At 30.8% G+C, this 23448-nt stretch overlaps 3 protein-coding genes across 15 annotated transcripts; 2 read left to right on the forward strand and 1 right to left on the reverse strand.

Annotated features, from left to right (window-relative positions):
- Positions 1-2507: 2507 nt before the first annotated feature.
- LOC126863881 (protein pellino) lies at positions 2508-7342 on the forward strand. 2 transcript variants are annotated; one of them, XM_050614560.1, is made up of 8 exons: positions 2508-2946; positions 4462-4640; positions 5326-5508; positions 5589-5820; positions 5894-6094; positions 6173-6460; positions 6537-6868; positions 6957-7342. In XM_050614560.1, exons 2-8 carry the CDS (start codon positions 4606-4608, stop codon positions 7081-7083), a joined length of 1398 nt encoding a protein of 465 aa, XP_050470517.1. In that variant the 5' UTR covers positions 2508-2946; positions 4462-4605; the 3' UTR covers positions 7084-7342. The 2 variants fall into 2 exon arrangements, with proteins under 2 accessions (XP_050470517.1, XP_050470518.1); XM_050614561.1 differs by lacking the exon at positions 4462-4640.
- Positions 7343-7522: 180 nt separating this feature from the next.
- LOC126863891 (putative RNA-binding protein Luc7-like 2) lies at positions 7523-14564 on the reverse strand. 10 transcript variants are annotated; one of them, XM_050614586.1, is made up of 6 exons: positions 14077-14107; positions 10992-11314; positions 10829-10912; positions 9136-9234; positions 8290-9020; positions 7523-8112 (listed from the first exon to the last, which is right to left on the reverse strand). In XM_050614586.1, exons 4-6 carry the CDS (start codon positions 9229-9231, stop codon positions 8034-8036), a joined length of 906 nt encoding a protein of 301 aa, XP_050470543.1. In that variant the 5' UTR covers positions 9232-9234; positions 10829-10912; positions 10992-11314; positions 14077-14107; the 3' UTR covers positions 7523-8033. The 10 variants fall into 10 exon arrangements, with proteins under 10 accessions (XP_050470543.1, XP_050470544.1, XP_050470535.1 ...); XM_050614587.1 differs by having other exon boundaries at positions 10829-10916; XM_050614578.1 differs by lacking the exons at positions 10829-10912; positions 10992-11314 and adding an exon at positions 14346-14564 and having other exon boundaries at positions 14077-14171.
- Positions 14565-15056: 492 nt separating this feature from the next.
- Positions 15057-23398, forward strand: LOC126863866 (histone-arginine methyltransferase CARMER). Of its 3 annotated transcripts, none has more exons than XM_050614520.1 (8): positions 15057-15536; positions 16134-16274; positions 16358-16852; positions 16936-17202; positions 17284-17506; positions 17603-17889; positions 17967-18103; positions 18312-23398. In XM_050614520.1, the coding sequence occupies exons 1-8, from the start codon at positions 15404-15406 to the stop codon at positions 18438-18440; spliced, it is 1812 nt and encodes a 603-aa protein (XP_050470477.1). In that variant the 5' UTR covers positions 15057-15403; the 3' UTR covers positions 18441-23398. The 3 variants fall into 3 exon arrangements, with proteins under 3 accessions (XP_050470477.1, XP_050470479.1, XP_050470478.1); XM_050614522.1 differs by having other exon boundaries at positions 15061-15536; positions 22040-23398; XM_050614521.1 differs by having other exon boundaries at positions 15071-15536; positions 18330-23398.
- Positions 23399-23448: the final 50 nt, after the last annotated feature.

Consider the following 23448-nt stretch of genomic DNA (forward strand, 5'->3'; position numbering starts at 1 on the left):
AATGAAAGAAACGCGACGATAATCGACATGAATTTCTTCGAGCAGCCTGCCTTTCGATTGAACAAGCGTCTTTTGTCCATCATCGGAGTATGGCCGTTTCAGAGTACTCTATCGAAAATATTAACGCAAGGCATCGTTTACTTATTCTGCGTCTCTCTCTCCATAGCCGAGGTAATCCTAAAAATACGAATTATGTATAAATAAATTGATGTTACTAGAACAAAAGCCTAGAATAATACTTTGCTCGAATGATAGGATGAAATTGTAAAAAGAACAATAGCATGAAATTTATGTTTAAAAAGATATTTAGTGGTAATAATACACGATAGGATATTATGTAAGATTGTGTTGCAGTTTTATCAATGATTCAAGAAATTCACTATATTCCATGCCAAATCATTGTAAATCATATCTACTTACATATCTATGTACGTGTGAATTTGCACTATATATTTATGATAGCAAAAATCCATCGTTAATATAATATTTACTACTGGATTGAACTAGTATATAAAAATTGCCAGAATTATATGGTAAATTTAATGCTTTTCTAACTATGCAGTGTTAATCCAATTTATGATTTAACTATCGAAACGTACCGACAAATATAATCCTTTATCTTATAACTGTAAACAAGACAGTCATGTTACTACGAGAATACTAATGTATGTCGATGACGATAATCATAACGAACGCCAGTAACGTCTATAAATTTGTATAAGTTTCACTACAGCTGAAATTTTAAAAATTAGATCTTCGTATAATTACACGCCTTAACACGCTTCAAGAAATCCAAAGGGGGAAAAGTAATAGTCGCAAAATTGATTAAAGATGGATGAGGAATATCAAACGATATTGGTATCACAGAATGACGAATTCGAACGGTGGAAATACATTTTCTTCCAATAGTCTAGATATTTACGCAGGTCTTGCATAATGGTAATTCATCATTCCCAAAATTTATGGGAATTCTACTGTTTTGTAAAGGATACAATTATTCGGAGGTGGTTAACTTCAGTAACACTTCAATACTAATATTAAGTACAATAACAATTATTGTTTTTTAAATTGTTGAGGACAGAACAGTGAAATACGACGAGATTGTCTGTGTGTCCTATAAAAAGAAGAGAAATTACTGCAATTGTCGATATATAATTGATGAAGAGAAGTATGTAAGTATTGAGGCGGACGTTTGCACGTTCAGTTATATCATTTTTGACTAATTGATAAGATCTTACAGTATTTGCACTCAATTACCATGATACATTAGATGTTGGTGTCATAATCTATTCCGCACGATTCGATCGATTTACTTATCTGAGAACATAGGGTAACTTACATTTTAAAAGATATCGCTTAATCAGAGTGGATAAGTACCAATATGTTACAAAAAATATTAAACAAAAATTATATTTAGTATATAACGTCAAGCAGATCTCCCCTTGTTCAAAGACAACTGTTTGATGATTGGTGTTGCATTAATTTTAGAAAAGAAGTTGTTAAAAAGATAAATAAGACGTCCATGATAGTCGAATTATACGCCATGGTACTTGTAAAGCCAAATCCTAGTCTTGCACAAAATCTATTTCACAAAATGTCAGGTTCAATTTTAAACCGTAACCGTTCAAACAACTGTAAATAGATTTTAAGCCTTAATTAATGGTATTCATGGATCATTTAATGGAGCATTCTGTTATTTCAGACAATTGATGATAATGTGAAATTATTATAATTATTTACCATTTCGTATATCAATCAAAGTAGTTTGTGTAGTTTTCTGCAAAATTTTTTATTTCTGTCCGACGAATAACTCAATAGGATACAGGAAATCATTTATGAAGAACGTAAATCTCCTCATCTCGTCCTTTCCTTAAACAATTTCATTTTATTAATTGATATTCAACAACAACGTCAAAAAATCAAAAAGAAAGAGGTAAGTAATAAGTAATTAAATCGTCGCTTTATCGGAAGAGTGATACAAATAGAAAAGGTATATTTTTCAAGAAATCGGTTTTATTACTTTTTCAGCGAATCAAAAGTAACGACTTTTTAGATGTGTCATTCTTCTGGCACTAGTTTCTGCTAGCACCGATTAAATGTGTATAACATGTATATACATGTATATAATGTATAGTGATGTCTCTAGAATGTTTTGAATCGTTTTGAATATATGCATGTGGCGGAAAATTCGGACCATTTCGAACATGATTTGATACTTCAAACTTTCGAAGGTCTTGACAAGTTTTAAATCTTAAGTTTTTCGATAGTTATTGAGTATTTAAATTTCGGATAAGTCTTGTTGTGAATTTTGACAAATTTCAAATCACTCCAAAATTAAGATCCAAATGTCTATCACTAATAATACGCAATCTACACATGTAATATAATAAAAAGCTAACGATTCTTAATTTGTTTGAAACTGGCGCCATGTTAGTTATATAGACGTAGATTATAGTAAGAAACAAGGGAATTTTTTTCCTAGATTGGTGGCTATAACGCCTTCCACTCGTATATCTTTCGGTCGTGTCGTGATCGGTGTCGTGATTGTTCGATGAGTATAGTCTGGTATAGTTTATGCGAGGTACTTACGAATAATCGGTGCGTCTAGCGATTATCGGGGAGAAAAAATATCGGTGTCTCGTTTATCGTCAAATATTTATTCATAGAATTTTTTTAGTTAGGGTGATTTTATCCCGATAATATTGGTCCGTGAATCCGTGTGTGCCGTAATCATGAATAAGAGGATCATCAGCGCGATACTATTCGAATATCATGAACATAGTAACAGTGTAATCTAGAAATGGAAAATTAAATTAAGGCATAACAGTGGACAAATGATTTTTATACTTCGTTAGTTTTTGTGCAAACGATCGGTTGACTGTTGTTGCGTGTCTCGAACGTGCGGCGATAATCGTTTCTGAACGCAGAGCTCAGCATGGTGATACGGTAAATAGACCATCGTTTCTGAATGCCTAGGTTAATTAAAGTTGTTTGTACATTGTGATTCCTTTACGATCCATTCGTGCTCGATATTACTCCCTTTCTTTTTCTATGTTCCAAATCGGTAGATTTTTTCCCAAAGTTTTTAGTTCGCTGTTCGATCAAATAAACATTTACCTACATATATATTATTATTATTATTTTTAAATGTAACTTATAGAATGCCATCCAAATAATATTTTTCCAAAGATTGAAATCTATTGCTAGAGTTTAATATTCGTTCTTAATATTTTTCCATAGGTTACAATGTTAAATATGATGTAAAATTAAAATGAAATTTTCTTTGTTTATTATCAATTTATGTGCCATAGACGATTATATATAAGACGTTTATATCGTGAAAACGATGGATAAAAATAAATTGGCAGATATATTCTACGTTTAATGAAAACATTTTATTTAAAATGACGATTGAATATACAATAAATATTTTTATATTTTACAAAAAGCGTTTTATTATTTTCTCCAAGGAAAAATATACACAAGTGTGTGTGATAGAAAATGATGGTATTAAGGATGCCTTAGCATTTATATAATGGTTGTGGTACTATGTTTATGATTTATATAAAATCAAATTAGAAATACTTAAAATAAGCACAAAAATGTAAATACATTATTGAATGTTTGTATATTTCTACAGTAATATGAAATAAATTAGAAGTATTTAGATTTAAGATTTAGTGACATAGAAATTAAACATTAGAAATTAAATAATGGCAATTAAATATTACTTAAAAAAAAGAATATTTAATTTATTTAAATGAGAAGCACGTATCATTTAAATAAATGTTATTTGAATAAGTATGCATGCATCAATTCTCAGTTATAGTAATGTTTAATGTAATATATGTACTTGTTTATATCAATGCAATTGATGGGTGCAATATTTTGATAAAAATGAATATATAGATAAGATAAAAGAATCAACTCTTTGACCAATACAATCAGATGAAATCAAGAATAGCTATATCAATTAAACAGTCTCATATTGGTAATATATTTTCCTTAGAAGATATAATGTATTTTTTATTTCTTGCTTGTAATATCTGCTGTTCTAATTTAAATAAATATGTTATAAGTAAATTTTATCACGAGGGTATATTTTTTATGAACAAATCTATCTTAGAAAATATCTTGACCATACTGTATGACATCATGTATAGGAACAGACAGTTTTTCCTACAAAGCAATATCAATGTATAATGTTACAGTTATGTATAATTAATAAAATAATAAATTAATGTTCGCATAATATAACAAATATAATATAATATTCCAATATACCAATTTATTATACCAGGATAACAAATCCTTTCTTAGTTTTCTACTATTACTGGATTTTTTATCTTTTCTTAATCAAAGAAGTAACTAGATTGTTTGAAACTTTTATTAAATCTAGGAGAATGCTAAACTATACAATAGTATAGCAATTATTATTACACTGAATGTTTCTTATTGCAGATTATAATTACCAATTCACAGCATCCCATGTTGCACTTGCTCATGTTTGCTCAACTTTGCAAAGATACTTAAGACTGTCTGTCCTTATGAGTATCTTTTGAAGTACAGTGGAAGTAGTAATCTGTTAATTTTACTCAAAGGAGGATGCCAGTAACTAAACGTATTCCATGCCCTTCGCGGTAAGTAAGTGGTTTACGTATTACATACTGTAGGACAAGAAAAAACAGAGATCTACAAATAGGTGACTTATATTCTATCTTTATATTAATTTTCAAATCTTTCTTTTTGTAATTCAAATTATGTAATCCTTCTTAGGAAGGTTTCCCCCTTGTGATTTTTAAAATGAATTACAAAATACTGTTATTTCTATCATTTTAAAAATAACAGGTTTATTTTCTGAATTTTAGCACTTATGTTACTGACATCCACCTTAAAGCTATATACTACTTATAATGTGTTAAAATATATGGAACAATTAATTTAGTTGTCCATTTTTATACATAATGACTGTATATTTTCTAGCATAAAAAGTATAAGTAAATAAAAACAAAACTAGATACTTCCACACCATAAAAATGTTTTAAACCTATGAAAATATTTGTAAAAATATCTATGTTTAATACTAGGCTTAAGAATACCAACAGTGATACAATGTGTAAGGAACATAGACATTATATTGCACTATACAATATTGTAAGAAAGAAAAAAGGCAAAGGTGGCAGAAATATTAATCATTCACTCTTTCCTCAAATATTTCTCAATCTTAAAATAAAATTATTACTTGTAGTGTTATATCAATAACTATCATAAAAATAATATCAGTTACTAGTTTTGCTATTAATCATTACATTACATTTATTTCAGATCTGACGGTGGTAGCAGTGAAAGTCCATTACTTGTGGAAGAAGGAGAAACAGTTGGTGCACCTCACAGTCCACGCAGCAAACATAATCACAATCATACACATGCTAATCCTCATAGGTCCCACAGTTACCGCCATGAAAAACCAAAACAGCTAATAAAATATGGAGAATTAGTTATTCTTGGGTAAGAAGCTAATTTTTGTCTCTTACATTTGAATAGAAATATTAATGTACGAAAGTATAAGTTAATTAAATATTTTTTAGTTACAATGGATTCCTTCCACCAGGGGATAGAGGAAGGAGAAGAAGTAAGTTCGTTTTGTTTAAAAGACCTGTACCAAATGGCGTGAAACGCAGTAAACATTACATCGTTAAAACACCTCATAGTTCGCAAGCTATTCTTAATACAAAACAACATTCGATATCGTATACTCTTTCTCGAACACAAGCCGTTATCGTGGAGTATACCGAAGATGAAGGAACTGATATGTTTCAGGTAAGTTTAATATTGTTTAATTCTTTTAAATATTGGAATATTCTCATTTACATCAATGCATTTATAAATATAGGTTGGACGTTCTTCCGAATCTCCTATCGACTTTGTTGTCATGGACACATGTGCAGGCGGTAGTGACGGTTCGAACGAAGGACGCGTTGCTCAAAGTACAATTAGCAGGTTTGCCTGTCGAATTCTCGCCGATCGATCGGATCCTAGAATCGCCAGAATATATGCTGCAGGTTTTGATAGTTCAAGAAATATCTTTTTAGGGGTAAGTTTCCTTTTATACCATATACAAATATTTGTTTCAATGGGATTATAAGAAAAACATAAAAATTGATTGTTTTAGGAAAAAGCAACAAAGTGGCAAGAAAATCGTGAGATTGATGGGCTCACAACAAATGGCGTTTTAATAATGCATCCGCGGGGTCAGTTTTGTGGTGGTGAAGCACAGTGTGGTTTTTGGAGAGAAGTCAGCGTAGGTGGAGGAGTTTTCTCGTTAAGGGAAAGTCGAAGTGCCCAACAAAAAGGAAATGTCGTAGAAGATGAGAACAATATTCTGCAAGATGGAACTTTGATCGATCTTTGCGGTGCCACGTTACTTTGGAGATCAGCGGAAGGTCTGGCAAAGTCGCCAGTAAGTGCAAATAATTTATAATCCTTACATTCGTATGAAGATTACAAATCGAAAATATAAAATATGTTTTACACAGACAAAGCATAATTTAGAAGAACTAGTTGATGCTATAAATGCCGGAAGACCACAATGCCCCGTTGGTTTAAATACATTAGTTATACCACGTAAAGCAGCTGCAGATTCAGCACAACAGCAACCATATGTCTATTTGAAATGTGGACATGTACAAGGTCTCCATGATTGGGGTCAAGAAAAAGACAAAGCCACTAGAAGGTGTCCAATGTGTCTAGTAGCCGGTTCAGTAGTTAAACTTTCTATGGGAATAGAACCTGCATTTTATGTGGATTGTGGCCCGCCTACTTATGCATTTAGGCCTTGTGGACACATGGCTACAGAAAAAACTGTCAAGTTAGTATTAAGTATACTACAGTACTTGTGGGTTTTCATTTGTTTAACGATATATATTTATAGTATGTAAAATTGTATCGTGTTACAGATATTGGGAGAAAGTTGCAATTCCACATGGTACAAATGGTTACATTGCAATTTGTCCGTTTTGCGCAGTCCCTCTTGAAGGAACACCAGGATACGTAAAACTGATTTTCCAAGATAATGTAGATTGAGGTTCGTTTATTGTAAGATCGTGAGTATGTGTAGAAACTATTAACTTCTTATAAAATGCAAGGACTATTGAAATTAATAAAATGTAAATAATCTTAATACGAATATATATATATATAATATATATATATATATATATTAACAAAGTTCTATCTTCTTCCCACAAACATAAATTTAAGCAAAACTTTTGTATGTACAAATAGCTCTGCAATACTTACTATGTACATGGCTCTTAAAATAAATATCCCTTCTTAAACAGTATTAATTATATATATTTTTTATATATCGTGGAATTTCTTAATTTAATAACGCAAATTTTTTAGTTTTTAAAGTCTTAACATCTTAATTTTGTAGCTACTGTTTTAAAACCAAAACTTCTGTTTTCTTATATGATTTCAATTTTTCAACTGGTGAAATGTAAGGTTATGAGAAAATGCATGGTTGCAGTGTTTGAATCAATAATTATTTAAACGTATATATTTTTGAACATATTTTCATTCTTTATGCTCGTATAATATTCACATAAGATCATGTAATCATGTTATAAATATGTAACATTTCCAAATATTATAGAATTACGCCTGAACTATCTATATTTACACGAAATAGTAACTAGATTTAAAAGTATACTTAATATATCAAGATCAAATAGAATAAGTATATTAATATCTAATAAATTTATTCCTGTTTTTACATTGACAGGTAAATATGTTTAGTTTTACACAAAGATATTTCGAAATATTGGTGTCTCGAAAAAGTTGTGACGGACAATGTATAAATCTCAGTTTATTTTATTCAGAAAAGATCTCTATTGAAAAAATGATGTTCAACAAATGCGATCCTGCTTTCTTTTTTTTTATTCTTTCTCTTTATATGTAATGTGCATAAGTAAGCACGTGAGAATTTATACGAGGAAAAAATGATTGAGCATAATTAAAAATGGTAATTAGTTTTATCTTTTCCGATCATTGGACCCACTACGACGAGAACGGGATCGACGGCTACGGCTACTACTCCGTGAACGTTTCGATCTGAAACAAATCAAACAATTATCTTTAATAATCATAACGTAAGCACTAATTATGTTTTATTTGTTTACAGATTCAACTCTGTAAGAACAAAAACTTATACCATCTAGTTTTTACGCTAGAGAAATTGTTAAGAATTGTTAAATGCTACATGCTAGTTCTCAATCAACTGTAACCAACCTTTTTCCACGACTGCGACTTCGTGAGCGAGACTTTCTCCTATCTCTATCTCTGCGTTCGCGATCTCGATCTCTGTCACGATCACGATCACGATCGCGGTCGCGGTCACGGTCTCTGTCGCGGTCACGATCACGATCACGATCTCGATCACGATCACGATCACGATCTCGATCTTTGTCTCTATAACCCAATCCTCCACGTCGACTGTCTCGATCTCTATCGCGGTCATCTCTATCTCTGTCTCTGCGTCTGTCTAACAATGATTCTCTTTTTTCTTTACGTCTTTCCTCCACGGTTTTTTGAAGCTCTGCCAATTTCTCACGGATCTTGATAAAGCCCAGATGTAATTTTCCACCAAAATGATCCGCTAATCGTCGATCGTTATCATGAATTCCAAGATATGCACTGCAAACTTCACAGACTCTTAGCTTTTGTTGTTGATAACTGGATGCTGGCATACTGTTCCGATATTCTTGTTCAGCCTCGTTCTTTTTCTTTCGTAACTCGTCAATCTCACCCATAAGCTTCATCGATTCTTCGACAAAGCCTTCTTCTCCAAGTTGTTCAGCTTTCGCCAACTTTTTGCCGATTTCTTCTGCGAGTACGTGAACGTTATTTGCTTTCGCCGCCACTTCGGCGCTAAGCTCTTCCTGCGTTTCTGCGAGTCGTTGTTTTGCTTGTTCTGTACGACGATCGCAATCGGCGATAAAATTTTGTAAATGTTCCATAGCCTTGAAACGTACGGTAAAAGAAAAAATTCAATTAAAAAATAGGCTATACGGCGTAAGTAAAAGTAAATTTTCTATTCAACTTAAAAATTTGATAACAGAAAGGAACAGAACTTACATCAATGTCGTAGAAATGGTCCTTTTTCTTTTGTGCAGCTTCATAGTCAGCCCGTAAGGCCAAGTCGTGAATCTGGGGGCATTCTCCCAGGTCCATGCGCTGCGATTTACAAATCATTCGATATTAGCTTATTATTACATTCGATCCTAAGAAGCCTTATTGGATTTATTTAATATATACATATATATATATACACACATATATATATATATATATATATACACGCATATATACACATATAGTCCCTCCCGACTTGTTTTATGAAAGATTATATTACGACAAGAACAAGGTTTCTCAACTGGCTGTTCCGTAAATAGAAAACCGAACTGGATAAATCGATAGCCAACTAAATAATTTAAAACGCAACAACCATAGAAGTTAAAGACCCTAATTATCCAGAAAAATACGGTCCAAGGATGTTCTTTATTATTCTTTTTTTTACGAGAACTTACAAATTGTAGACAAAGTATACAAATGTACACTTCCGGTATAGACATACGCGCTTACAAAGTAATTATATATACTTGTATATATATTTTTATCGAATAAATAAATATACCAATACATATTTATTTATTCTTATATACATACACGTATATACGCTTACATTCAATCGATATTATCATTATTTATTTTTTTGATTCACAGAAATTTTAAAGTAAAAATGCAGTTCAATTTACAGATAAATATTTTGTTATGTTCACTTACAGAGTGGCAACACCTCTCCGCCTGACACGACAATGCGATGGCAATGAAGCTACAATCAGCACACACCTTAAGTTCATATGTTCAATGGTCTATGAAACAACTTACAACCTAATAGGTTTATTATACTATTTACGGTAGAACACGAAATTGCGATATGTGAATCAATTCTAGACGATTTAGAAAACGAGTTCAATACGTACATCCAATGCTGAAGAAAATTTTTCTAACAAAACTGCCGTGCTGTATAGTTTCCCCTAAATAAATGACTCTCTCCCTCTCGCTCACTGTTCATGCCACTTTTCACTCTCTTTTTTCTCACCGATGACTTTATTATCTTGCAAATTGCCAAAATAAATGTTTAATCATTAACAATTAATGTACGATTTTCCCTTTGATTTTAATATCTCATTTTATTACTGTTATTGTCGTTTTCAAATAAAACGGAGATTTAAAGTTAACTGCGTATGCATATCAACCGAAAGGTGCGCGTTACGATAGTACGGATTAGAATTAGTTTTGATAATAGTTTGATTATACATAAATCTCCCTAGTGGTACATACGTTTGAAATGAACGAATGAAAAGAAGAGTTATAGTATATCTGATGTCAAACATCACAAGACTAACATACAATGAAATCTCGATTGAACATTTCTCTAAATAATTTTTACGCAAATCTTTAAATTAATCGTTTACATAAAACAATAATATTCTTTTCTTTGTAGAAAAGAAAAATCAATATTATAATATTTTTCATAAATCGAAAAATTAATAACACAGTGAATTTTCATAAAATGGCCAATCGAAGTTTCATCGCATTTCAAATTGATTGAAAATTTATTGAAAAAAAAGTTTAAATATGTTGAAAAAACATTTACAATTCCGAGACTCGAATTCGTAAAAAATTTAGTGTTCTTGGCAATTCGCATCCATTTTTATTTTTTTCCTTTCTCCTTTTTAAAATCTTTTTCTTTCTTTTTACTTACAGATCACTGCTTCATTTCCTGAACCCACTATATCTCCGAGGATGAATACGATTTTCACACATACTTTCAAAGTAAACTTGATTTCTACCTGCCGTAAACGGCATTATTAGTAAGAAGCGACAATAAGACATCGTCTCATGAGAATCAGCATGGCGCTACTCACCAACTTTACACTGGCCTTTTGGGGTCTCGGAATTAATATTCGACACTCAGCCTCGCCACCGTTGACCGGTAGAGGGGCTGAGGTAACCGCCCGCCTTTATGTATCATTAATCAAATTAATATACCTAGTACTTGAATTATGTTAAAGAGATAATCAAATTGTAGAATTGTAATACGTACGTCCTCTTCGCTTTTTCAGTACTTACAGTAACGCGCATGTGAGAGCGACAAGTACAACACGACATATGAGCGGACAATACTCGCAACAATATTGTACAATGGATCTGATTGGAATTGCTTTTTCCAGAGACTCTGGAAATAGAACTGTAGGTACATTGACATTAGTGAACTTGTATATTCATCATTCTCGCGAGTATTTGCCAGAAGTATTTCGTTTTTTTTTCTTTCTTAACAATTTCATTCATATAATACTCTTTTTTGTGTTTTCAAATCAGTCTTTAAATACTTCGTTTTATTTATTGTTATTTTTTATATCTTACGTAGCTATTTTTAATTTTACCGTAATAAACCTGAGCGTAAGACATATACAAGGGTGCTTGCTAACTGCGATAAGAGACGCCACCCTAAGCACCGAATGCTAGGTTGTAAGTCTCCTTTTATCATCTCTCAACATGCTACAGTACTTTTCAGCGGTTCAATTTCTTAAACACAAAATAAAATATACTTTTCTCCTTTTTATTTTTAGATCGAATTATTTAACAAAAGAAAAAAAAACAAATAAGAACTAAAAAGAAATTCAATGATTCCCAGCCAAATGATACTATAGACTATAAACACTTAATATATATGCTTTATATAAAACGCATTTTTTACATTTTAATGAGAAAAAATTTTTTAAATGGGTAAAAGTTTTCTGGCCCTTCTATAAAGAAATGTGATATTATGATATACCAGTTACTAAAAACATTTTCAATATCACTTTAAAAAATGTGCAATCTATTCGAACCATCACAGAAATGCAGTTTACTTGTTAAGATTTTATTTTTCTAAAAAAATTCGCGTGAATATTTAATACATGAAAAAAGATTCATAATGTCGCCTTATTGCAAATAATTGGGCGGATATAGAATCGAAAAATCTGAATTTTTAATTTTTCTTTTAACAAACACCCTTTAGACCAATTCGCACAAGATGACAAAGAAATGCGCGAAGCAGTACTAATATGATCGGTATTACGCTTGTCGTACGGAAAATCATGTTCTCACTGTAAACGTAGACGTCATACGTTCGCGATTTCCTGCATGTAGATACGTTCCGCGATTATACGGGGCCACTAGACTAAATGTCGTTTTAATTTCTAAGTTTCATGAAGAAAAGAAGTAAAATGAATTTAAGAACTTTTAGAGTATTCTTAATATTATTTTGAGCAAATACTAATTTTTATTTACTATTGAAAATACTATATTATATCATGATATTTCATATATTGATAAAATTAATAAAATTGATAAAAAAACAGATTGTTAATGATTTCAACCATAAATATTCCAAACTAGATATTAAAAGTTCTGCATCTCACTTCTTCCCTTTTCTGAGGAATCTGAAAGGCTTCTCCTTATTTATCATAAGTTGCTGCCCCGTGTTGCACTTCAACGCCTATCTGGTGTGAATTGATCGGAATCAATTCTCCGAGTGTATCACACAAATGTTATCCTATTATTTGTATGCCATAAGATTGACTTGTGTTGTTCAATTATTTGATATAATGTGTAAAATCGATCCGACCAATTGGCACAGATTAAAAATGGTATGATTCACAATATATGTACTTTGAACGATTTTTTTATGATATTCAAAACTATATAAAAACTACCATATGATAATATATGAAAAGAGATTTGTCAATGAAAATATATGTTGAATATAAAACAGTTTAATATATTATTAAAATAAGAAACGCTTCACTTTTTCCAATTGTCCAAATAAGATAGGCAACCATTCATCATTGAAAAACTTGACATAATGTGTACATAAAACTTAATTATGATAAATAATATCAATATTAAATAATTATTATAGTTACAGGATCCAAAATATATGTAAATATTAGATATAAATATGGATATTACATATATTATTTTGATCATTCAAATGAAATGAAATAAGTAATGCATAGGAGCAATAAAATGATTTATAATATTTGATTATATCAATATTGAATATTGAAAATATATAACACATTTATGTGTATACATGTATGCATGTCTATGGTATATATAATTGCTTATAATGCATTAAATATATGAAACATTATGTTTTGTGCTCTTATAATATTTATACACTTATCTATAATTACTATGTTTTACTTGAACATTTTATAGCAAAATATAAATGTTTGCTTAATTATATAAAGCTACAATACAAAGCTTTTCTTTAGTGCACTTTTTTTATTCTAGTTAAATGCAATATTAACTCTAAATGGTGCCATTACTAAAGTTTTATATAAGAAATATACAGCTTTTCTTATAATTTATATATTGTCATTGACATTATATGTTATCATTTATATCATATTAAAAACATATCTTATATGAATCATAACTCGTATAAAACACGTACCTAATGCTATTACAAATTACAGGTATGCAAATTGAATGATATTAATGTAACAACTGCATCTGTAATCATCTTTGTTATGTATTACTCTCACTTTATATCAATATAAGAAAAAAAACCAAATGTTCTTTACACATTGAAAATATATATAATTTAATCATTAAATTATTATAGCTTTTGAAAATGATATTAAAGCAATGTTACATGACGTATGAGTGTGGAAAATGTATTAATGTTTTACAATGTATGAAAAAAAAGCTCAAAAGGAAGGCAAATGAGTTTATTAATAAAGTGAAAGCAATTGAATCATGTAACCAGAAGAGACTGAAAAAAATACAAATATAATGATGAAATAACTAACTGTGACATCAATGCATACTGATGTCTGATTGCTTTCATATTAATGCAAAGACGTATCAAAAGAGAGATACGATAATGCTCTATTATAGCGCAGAAGTGCCAATGGTATGTCATCGATATTCAATATGTAATAATTCAAGTAAACTCACTGTTGATGATAGGATTTCGTGTGGGCAGCATGCCAGCAAAAAGCTCTTGCAGACCTTTGGATCGGAGTATTTCACTTGAAATTTGTTATTTTCTCCTAAAATAATTATATATTTGTTAGTGATCAAGTCTCATAAACAGATGAGTATACATGTAATAGTAAAAGGTGTAAGCCACCATCTTGTATTTTTGTACGAGATTTCAGATAATTGTAAATAATAGTGTCATACGAAGGATAGTTAAATTCCATTTCTGAATCAATAATACGTACCATTTCGTCCAGTTCCCATCAACTGGTCAAGCATAGCACGCATTTGATCATGAGCAGTCATTTTTTATGGAAGTACAATATCTAAAATGCACTGTCAAAAATGGGGGAGAGCAATCAGCCACGCCGCCAGCCTTCGAGATTCGAGTTATTGTCCAACTCGTACTTATCGATCAGAATATCGTACGTACACCACTAATCGTGTGCGTGTGGCTCGCACAGGTCGTTCTAGACAATATATAAAACTTCCGAGCATAAGTCAGTAACCAATAACGTTTCAGATCTTATATTCACATTCAGAAATTGTATTTGATTGGTAGTCCCGTTAATAACAATTCCATAATTTAGCCATCGATTTAATATATAATAAAAATAAGACAATATACGGAGTTGTTAATATTTGATATAAACCTTTTTAAAATTATCTATATTTTCTACATTTCCAATGTCTTTCTGAAATATTTCTCTATATGGCTTTAAGTTGGTAATAGAGCAACAAATTTTGCGAATTTCTTTCAAAAAAGATACACTTAATAATTCACAATTATAAAAAGCTATATAAATAAACGAACAGTATAAATTATAAAGAAAAATATTACCAAATTTAGAAAAAATTCACGTCTAATATACCTTAAATTCTAGATAAAATACGAAAATATAATAAAAAAAATATGATACGGAAGATGCAATTATATATGAAGTTGCGTCGGCGCAAGAGAAACGCATTTCATTAGCCTCCGGAACGATCATCTATGGTCATTGTGAATCTAGGGAGTTCAATTAACTGCTATACATATATTCAGTGCACTAGTAACCCTACTGCGCGTGTGTAAAACGCGCCGGGGGTGGTTAGTCGATGGTTCAGTCTACGAACGTGAAAAATTGCTATTTCAATCAAGGTCCGGTTATATTGTTTGTGTGATTTGTATAAGAAGAAGCAAAATCACATACTATATTCTTTTCACTGATAATTTTTCGAATAACGACGTTAGAATAGACGACAAGCACGATAGAACCAATTTGCGGAACTGCAGCGTACAATACGCACGCGGTGTCTAAAAATGGCGAAGGTGTTTCGCGCGGTGACAGTATCGACTTTGTCAAACAATGGACAGTCAACAGCAAAATTTAACAAGCCGGTCACGCTTAATATCAATTATGATCCACAAGGTCTCAGTGTTGAATTCCTTGCAGGTACTGGTTCACTGATAAATAATCAATTATGAATTATGTTAGCGTCGTTACAAAGTAGACAACATAACCATACTTAAATGATCGTATAAAGTCTCTTTTTTTTTTTTTTAATCAAAACTTAATGACTACTCCTAATAATATACCTCGTAATCATCGAATTTTTTTTAAAGACTTTTCTAATTTGTCATACAAAACGATTGACAAAATGTAGGATACTTATCTTTCGTTAAGTATCCATTTAATTCGATAGAATTTGTATTTACGATGTGATTGTTTTGCTACATAAATATAATTTTCATTTATATTAAATGATAATAAATAGATTTCAATAGTCTCTTTTTTAAACATTTGAAATATTTAAAATATTGTGTTTCCATTATTTTCTGAGAGAGAAGATGCATACTTTATAATCTCTTTGTATTCATTTGATGTTTTTAAATATTCCCTTTTAATTATTATCAATTAATGAGTTTATTTTATTATAGGAAATTTTTTATATAAAAGGAGAATATTGATAGTAAAAATTGCAGATGATTGTAAGTTATTTTGTGTATGTGAAAGACAACTTTTTATGTTCTTTTTATTGTTTCATAATAGGAGAATCAACTGGCAGAGATAAAACAACACTATTGGAATTCCCAGTAACTCCTAGTACAGAGTGTTCTAGAGTTTCATCTAGAAGCTATGTATTCACACTTGATACCGATAGCTTACTTATAACATTTGTCAGTGAAACCGGTGAGCTAACAAATAGTCATGATTTAAATTGTATTGTTTAATTTAGTTTCTTATATTACACTAAAGATGGTATATTTTCCTAGATTTTAGAAATTTTCATTCACAAATATTGAAATTAAAGAACGGCAAAGGTGTTTCTGCATTTAATGAAAGGACTGAAGAGTCATCAGCTATGCAATATTTTCAATTTTATGGTTACCTATCTCAGCAACAAAATATGATGCAAGATTACATTAGGACTAGTACATACCAGCGGGCAATCTTGGGAAATCTGTCTGATTTTAAAGATAAAGTTGTGTTAGATGTAGGTGCAGGTTCTGGAATATTATCATTTTTTGCAGTCCAAGCTGGTGCAAAAAAAGTATATGCAGTAGAAGCAAGTAATATGGCAAATCATGCAGAACTGTTAGTTGCTGCTAATAACTTGTCAGACAAGATTATTGTCATTGCTGGTAAAATAGAAGAAATTGATTTACCAGAAAGAGTAGACTGCATAGTGAGTGAACCCATGGGTTATATGTTATACAATGAAAGAATGCTTGAAACGTATCTTCATGCAAAAAAGTGGTTAGTTCCAGGTAAATGTCATTTAACTGTTCTCTTGTTCCAATTTATTTTCAATAATTGTTATAGTAGGAATAATAAAATAATCATTTCACAGGTGGGAGAATGTTTCCCTCTCGAGGTGATCTTCACATTGCACCTTTTTCCGATGAAAATCTTTATATGGAGCAATTTAATAAAGCTAACTTTTGGTACCAAACATGTTTTCATGGTGTAGATCTCTCAGCGATGCGAAATAATGCGATCAAAGAATACTTTAGACAGCCAATAGTTGATACCTTTGATATAAGAATTTGTATGGCTAAATCTATCAGACATATTGTAGATTTTCAAACTGCTAATGAGACTGATTTACATAAAATAGGTGAATTTGTAGATCATGTATGATTTTTGCAATTAATGTATTTAACAATCAACATATTACATCATTTTATATATTGCTTAGAAATTGATGTGGATTTTCACATATTGGAAAGTGGCACTTGTCATGGTCTTGCATTTTGGTTTGATGTTGCATTTATTGGATCAACGCAACAGGTTTGGTTAAGCACAGCTCCCACAGAACCTCTTACTCATTGGTATCAAGTTCGTTGTCTTTTGGAAAATCCTTTGTTTTGTAAAAGCGGTCAACTGTTGTCTGGAAAAGTCATTCTTATTGCGAATAAAAGGTGAAACAATATAATTATAATGATGGCCTCTAAAGTTTGAGAATGTTCTTTTTAATATAGAATGTATGCGTAATTTCGTATAAAACGATGTTTCAGACAATCGTACGACGTAACAATAGAATTGAAACTAGAAGGGACGAATATGGAAAGTAGTAGTAATACTTTAGATTTGAAAAATCCGTACTTCAGATATACAGGAGCAGCTGCACAACCCCCACCTGGTTTAAATAATACGTCTCCTAGCGAGTCCTATTGGACTACTCTAGATGCACAAGGTGCCAGACAAGCGGTAAACATGGTTAATGGAATGTCTGTGAACGGTTTAGGAGAGGTTTCTATGGATGCGACCGCAGCAGTAAATCCCAGTAATTTGCTTGCAATAGGTAAAAAAAATGTTTGTAAAAATGGCTTTTTATTTTAAGAACATAATATAATTGTTATTTGCGTGATTGTAATCTAGGAGGCCAACCAAATATTCATCCCGGTTCGATTTCGAGTACAGGGCGGGGTCGAGTAGGGGGTACAGCGACGAGTACACAAGCAGCACAGTTAATAGGTGGTGGAATCACTCCAAATATGTTTACATCTCCCGCTACGGTAAGTGTAAAAGTATCTGAATTAGACTTCGAGCGAGCTACTGCCAAAATGTGGTACTAAGTGTACTAAGATATTTATATGCTCCGTACTCATGTTCAATATGTGTAAACATCTGCACCAAACAATAGCTCGCTAAATACTCGATTTATAAATCTAAAGCAAAAGGATACTAAAGTGTACGCCTGCCTGCGTGTCTTTCGCGCTACAGCTTGGTGTTACTTTCCAGCAATCGCTGGTCCTTGGCAATACTTCACATTATCCAGTGAATCCCAGCTTGATGATTGGAGATTACGTGACACCTGGTAATGGCATATCATCTCAAACGTATCGACAATGATCAATGGCTAAATCATTTTGCACCGAGTATTCTCATTCGGCAAAACAATTAAATGATCGCCATAGCTCTAGCAGTAGCGGAGATATCAGCAACAACAATAAACAGAGCCGCAAGTTGGTGTTTAGTTCCCCAGCAAGCAAATTACGACTCTCATCTGCTGTTCGTATCTTAAACGCGGTTAACTTGGCCAATCTTAATACGAACGTTGGTCACGTTAGTGGCAACAGCAGCAACAACTTCGCTTACTTTAATAAAGTCATCATTGGTTCTGGTTTTGGATTTGGATGGAGCGTTAGAAGAAATAAGTCACAATGGGAAGCACGTTGGAGGAGAGTGCGAACCGTCCTCTCGTAGTTGTCATTAATTTCTAATTAGCCTTTATTTAATTGAAATCCCTTGAAGGTTTGATCTTCCAGATCGAGAAGTGCATGCTTGCCAAATGTACCCAAGAAAATAATATTTTTTAACGACAATACAGTTTACTAAAGCGTAATGTTCCACGCGACAACTATTTTACGGGATCCTGATACAACATCGATTGTACATCAAAATCAAATTAACGAAAGCAACAGGAGTAATCACAGTTGCAATCTTTTTCCCCCTATTTCCTTCGATGTACACTGTTTCAAAAAGGTTTCAGTATCGGATTAACCGTGCATCTAACGATTAAAACTCTACTGTGTATACAGGTTTGATTGAGTTTCGATCTTAAGCGATTTTTACACAACGTTTAGGTATATATAGCGTAATAACGTTCCGAATATTTCGAAAAGTGCAAAAAGCAATAATTCGTTAGGGATACGATATGGAGCACTCTGTGGCATTGCCTGTTATTTATATCGATTTTATTTTCCAAGTGATTATATTCAATGAATCCTTCTTATACTTTTCCTCTATTGAAAACGAAAAAAAGGAAAAAAATAAATCGAATATGAAAAATTCCGTATGGTTACGTCCACCATAGTTTCATTTAATTTCTGAACTGTTATTTTTTATTTTTTAGTACGTAATACTTCCGTTAATTATTTATAACTTAGAGAAGAACAAAGAAATTGTATATAATTAATTACGTAAATCGATCGACCCGATGATATAATTTGCATTAACAATAAGAGAAAGAAGAACATATTCCAATAAAACGATGATAAATTATGTTGCGATTCGTATGTAGCTGATTTACTGTATTGTATTATTGCAATGTACAGATACTAGAATAGCATGTATAGGCACAATTTCAAATTTGTGACGTTTGTATTACATATCGGCCTTCGGTCAATAGGATTAATTCTATACTTTTAGTGTACTTCTATTATAGTAGAATTCTACATATATCATCCCCATTTGTCTCATATTGATTGCTCATTTCATTGAGTAACTAAATTTTCATTTGTTGTAAATTGAAAGGAAGTGGATTTTGTTGTTTTAGTAAAATATGACTTATAATATTCTAATATTTATAAATTTATGAAATAAGAATTACGTAAACAATATGTAACGAAACAAAATCTTGTTTATTTAAATAGGTTTATTTTTCTTTTACTTGTTTCTCAGTATACATATTTTGTCTATTTCTATAAAAAGCATACATTAAACAAGATCCATTTGTTTCATTCTCCAATCTTAACAAATTTTTTTACGCGGTATATAATAAAAGTAGGAAAACATTTTTTTTATAGTCTCGAAATAACGAACGACTTATTTAATTGAATGGGTAATGATATATTTCTAAATTAAAGATTCAGGTAATCTTCTGATAATAAGGTATCTTTGTGATATTTGTAGAAATGGAGTAAACACGTGTAGTGATGTCAATGCGATTTTTACATCTTTCTTTGCTACAGTTTAAAGATACAGAGTTATAAAATCTTTCGCTTTATTTTATAGCAAAACCTGAAAAATATATAAAAAGTATTATATTTTTTTAGATTCTTGTTTTTTTTTTTGCATATTTATGTATTCATTGTCACGGTTTCATTCTATATATTTTGGTGATCCTAAATTTTATTATTCGAAGATTATCTATTCATAACATAATTGTACATATGATACTCTTAATTTTTACAAATTGATTATATTCAGATCTCGGTAATAACGTTTAAGTCTCATTAGTTCCTAAGGAGTGCTCTTTAGTTGCTATTTGCACAAACTTGCTTTTCATTTTAAGATACTTGTTTTTTCTTTTAATATATCAGTCCTATATATCTCGGAAAGTACTTTCAAACTTAATGAACCAGTTAGGTATACATTGCTCTCACAAAGAAGGGAATCGTTTGGTTTGAGACCAGCTTATAGTCTTGCAGATTAAATTTGTCGGATTTGATGTGTATGATATAAACCTTTATTTTAACGTTTATTTTATTGATTTATTGTCATTCTTACAAAGGGTTTCCTTTATCGACGATGTAATGTTAGATGTGTAAATAATTTGCTAGTATTCTTTGATGTTTGTTTAAGGAGTGGTTGTAGTTGTACGTAACGGAGCATATAATTTTTTTAGTGTACGTATTTAATATTTGAGATCACATTGACTGCAGGCATTCCACAAGTGCTGATAACATTATACAATTCGTTACTCTATATAAAACATGAACATGCCTCTTCCAATCTCGTTCTTTCTCTATTTCTCTTTCACTCTTTCTCTTTCAGAGAAAAAAAATTGGAAACATTAAAAGCAATATTTAGAATCGAACGCGTACAAAAGTATTAGTTACCGTGTGTTTTAAGTTTCAATAGGAGAGACAAAAGATTGAGTAAAACTAAGCATATACCTTTTTTGATATTTTTCTAGATATTGCTTTCAGTGTTAGCGCGTGTACTTTCAAGCGTATGTTCTTTCTTTTTTTCCTTTGCCGTTTTTATTTCTCCTTTTTTATTATTCCATTTTAGAAAATTTTTAACGACTGAAAGATACAAAATATCTCAGGTAGCCAAGTAAGTTTGAAGGATACTGTTTTTATACATTTTCTGCCACTTTTCAATTGTGCGCTCGGATTTCGGAAATTTATGGTTACGTGTGGAAGAGAAAAAAAGAATAAGTTCTTCCCGTTTACTCTTCATAATATTGAGTTTAATTAATTCCTTTCATCTAAATACGAAATATTTGCAAGTAAAGAAAATGTACACGTATTAGTTTGGACAACAAATAATTGATAAAATGTTTGCGTACCACAAAAGATTTATTACACAATAATGTCATTTCTGATATTGTTTCCTAGTTCTCTTGTAATGTGTGATAAATGAAGAGTTATTAGATGGTGTAGAAAGTATTAAGTATTAATCGATTTGCAGCAGGAAGTATAGTTTTAAAATTTGAGATAAATCGTTTGTTTTAATTAATCAATAATTTATAAAGCATTAAATTTTATAGAGTGACATTCATTCCTAACAGCAATTTCCTGTTGCTAATGGATTAAACATTTTTCCATTTTCTTTTGAGTGGCCAAACTGAAGAGTGATTTATTTAATTATAAACATTTTGTAACTCGGTTTCGATTCTTTTTTCTACATTAAAATTTTTTACAATAATCGAAACACCCTGATTTCAATATTATTGCGAAGTATTTATTTCATAATTAATCGAAATTTTTTATCCATTCCAGATATCAAAATCTTAAAGTACATGTATCGAAATTTTCATTCTTGGACATCAGAAAAATTGTTTTTTAAATTATATAATTATAGGCTTAATTTAAAGACACGTAAATTATCATTATTCATTTAGAATTTATTATAATTAGATAAGAATAAGTAATTGTACATAAGCTCAAAGGTGACATAAATTTTTGTTTCACAAGCGATTGTTTTAACATATAACGTATAATCCACATTATGCTTTGTTTACCGTAAACTGATTAAGGAAATGAAAAGAGAAGTAAAAAGAGATTGATAAGTATGCACACTTTTTACTTAAGAAATTAGACCACACTAGAATTCCAATAAAAAGGAAATGCTCAGCTTTGTACAGTGCATACATATAAACATATAAATTCGTGTATGCATACACACTCGTGATATATACAGTTTGCCTATGTCTTTTTTATGTATAATGTCTATATATGTATAAAAGAATCATGTTTTACATATACGACAGTCGCAAGGAAAAAATCTGCTTACACACACGTGCATTGTACTTCAACAAAACTTCGATTACTTTATATTTAGTGCATTGACAATTTATCCTGTAATTATTCTCAGGTAAAAAATGCCATAAAGTTCGATATGTACGGTGTGAATTGATTTCCCTGAACGGCCAGGAAATCATCAAATAGAATAGAAACAAACTGAACGTTGATATATGTTATACTAATACATCATCGCTTTTGTAAGCCCCATCTAATGATACATCAAGAAGAAATTATACACAAAACGATCATTCGAGAACTGACGAAGAAATTCAACTTCAATAACTGAACACGATACATAATTCGACTTAATCGATTTGTATTGATACATTTAATAGAAGCATTCAACGTCAGAGTGAATTATATATTCGCTTTTAATTCTATTTGAACATTTCATGATTCTGAAAATTCGTAAAATTACTTGAAATTTTGTCTGTATTATTATATACATATTATTTTAATTTAAAAATTTATTTATTGCATTGCAAATATTTGTAAGGATTGGTGTGTTGATAAGTTGATTCTTAATTCCTGTATAACATATCTCTAAAGAAAAGTACAGTAAACGAGCGAACATTAAACATTTGTTCTCGACTATATATAATATACTCATCTTTTAACATTTTTTTGATTGAACAAGATAGGAAGTAAGCACAATATCTAAGTAAGAAGCGTAACATATTAGAACAAATTTGCCTAGTATTTGCAATCTACTTATTTGTAAAATATTAATATTTGTATTCTGCCAACGTTTCTACAGATAAACGGAAAACGAGATTGCTCAGATTATTTCACCTTAAATCTGAGATTAAGTTAAAATAAACTTATTTACTTCAATATCATTGTGAAATTCATTTCCAAATGTCGCGTGACAACTTATTTTTCTA

Source organism: Bombus huntii, chromosome 3, assembly GCF_024542735.1.
Source record: "Bombus huntii isolate Logan2020A chromosome 3, iyBomHunt1.1, whole genome shotgun sequence".
In the NCBI taxonomy this organism is placed as follows: domain Eukaryota; kingdom Metazoa; phylum Arthropoda; class Insecta; order Hymenoptera; family Apidae; genus Bombus; species Bombus huntii.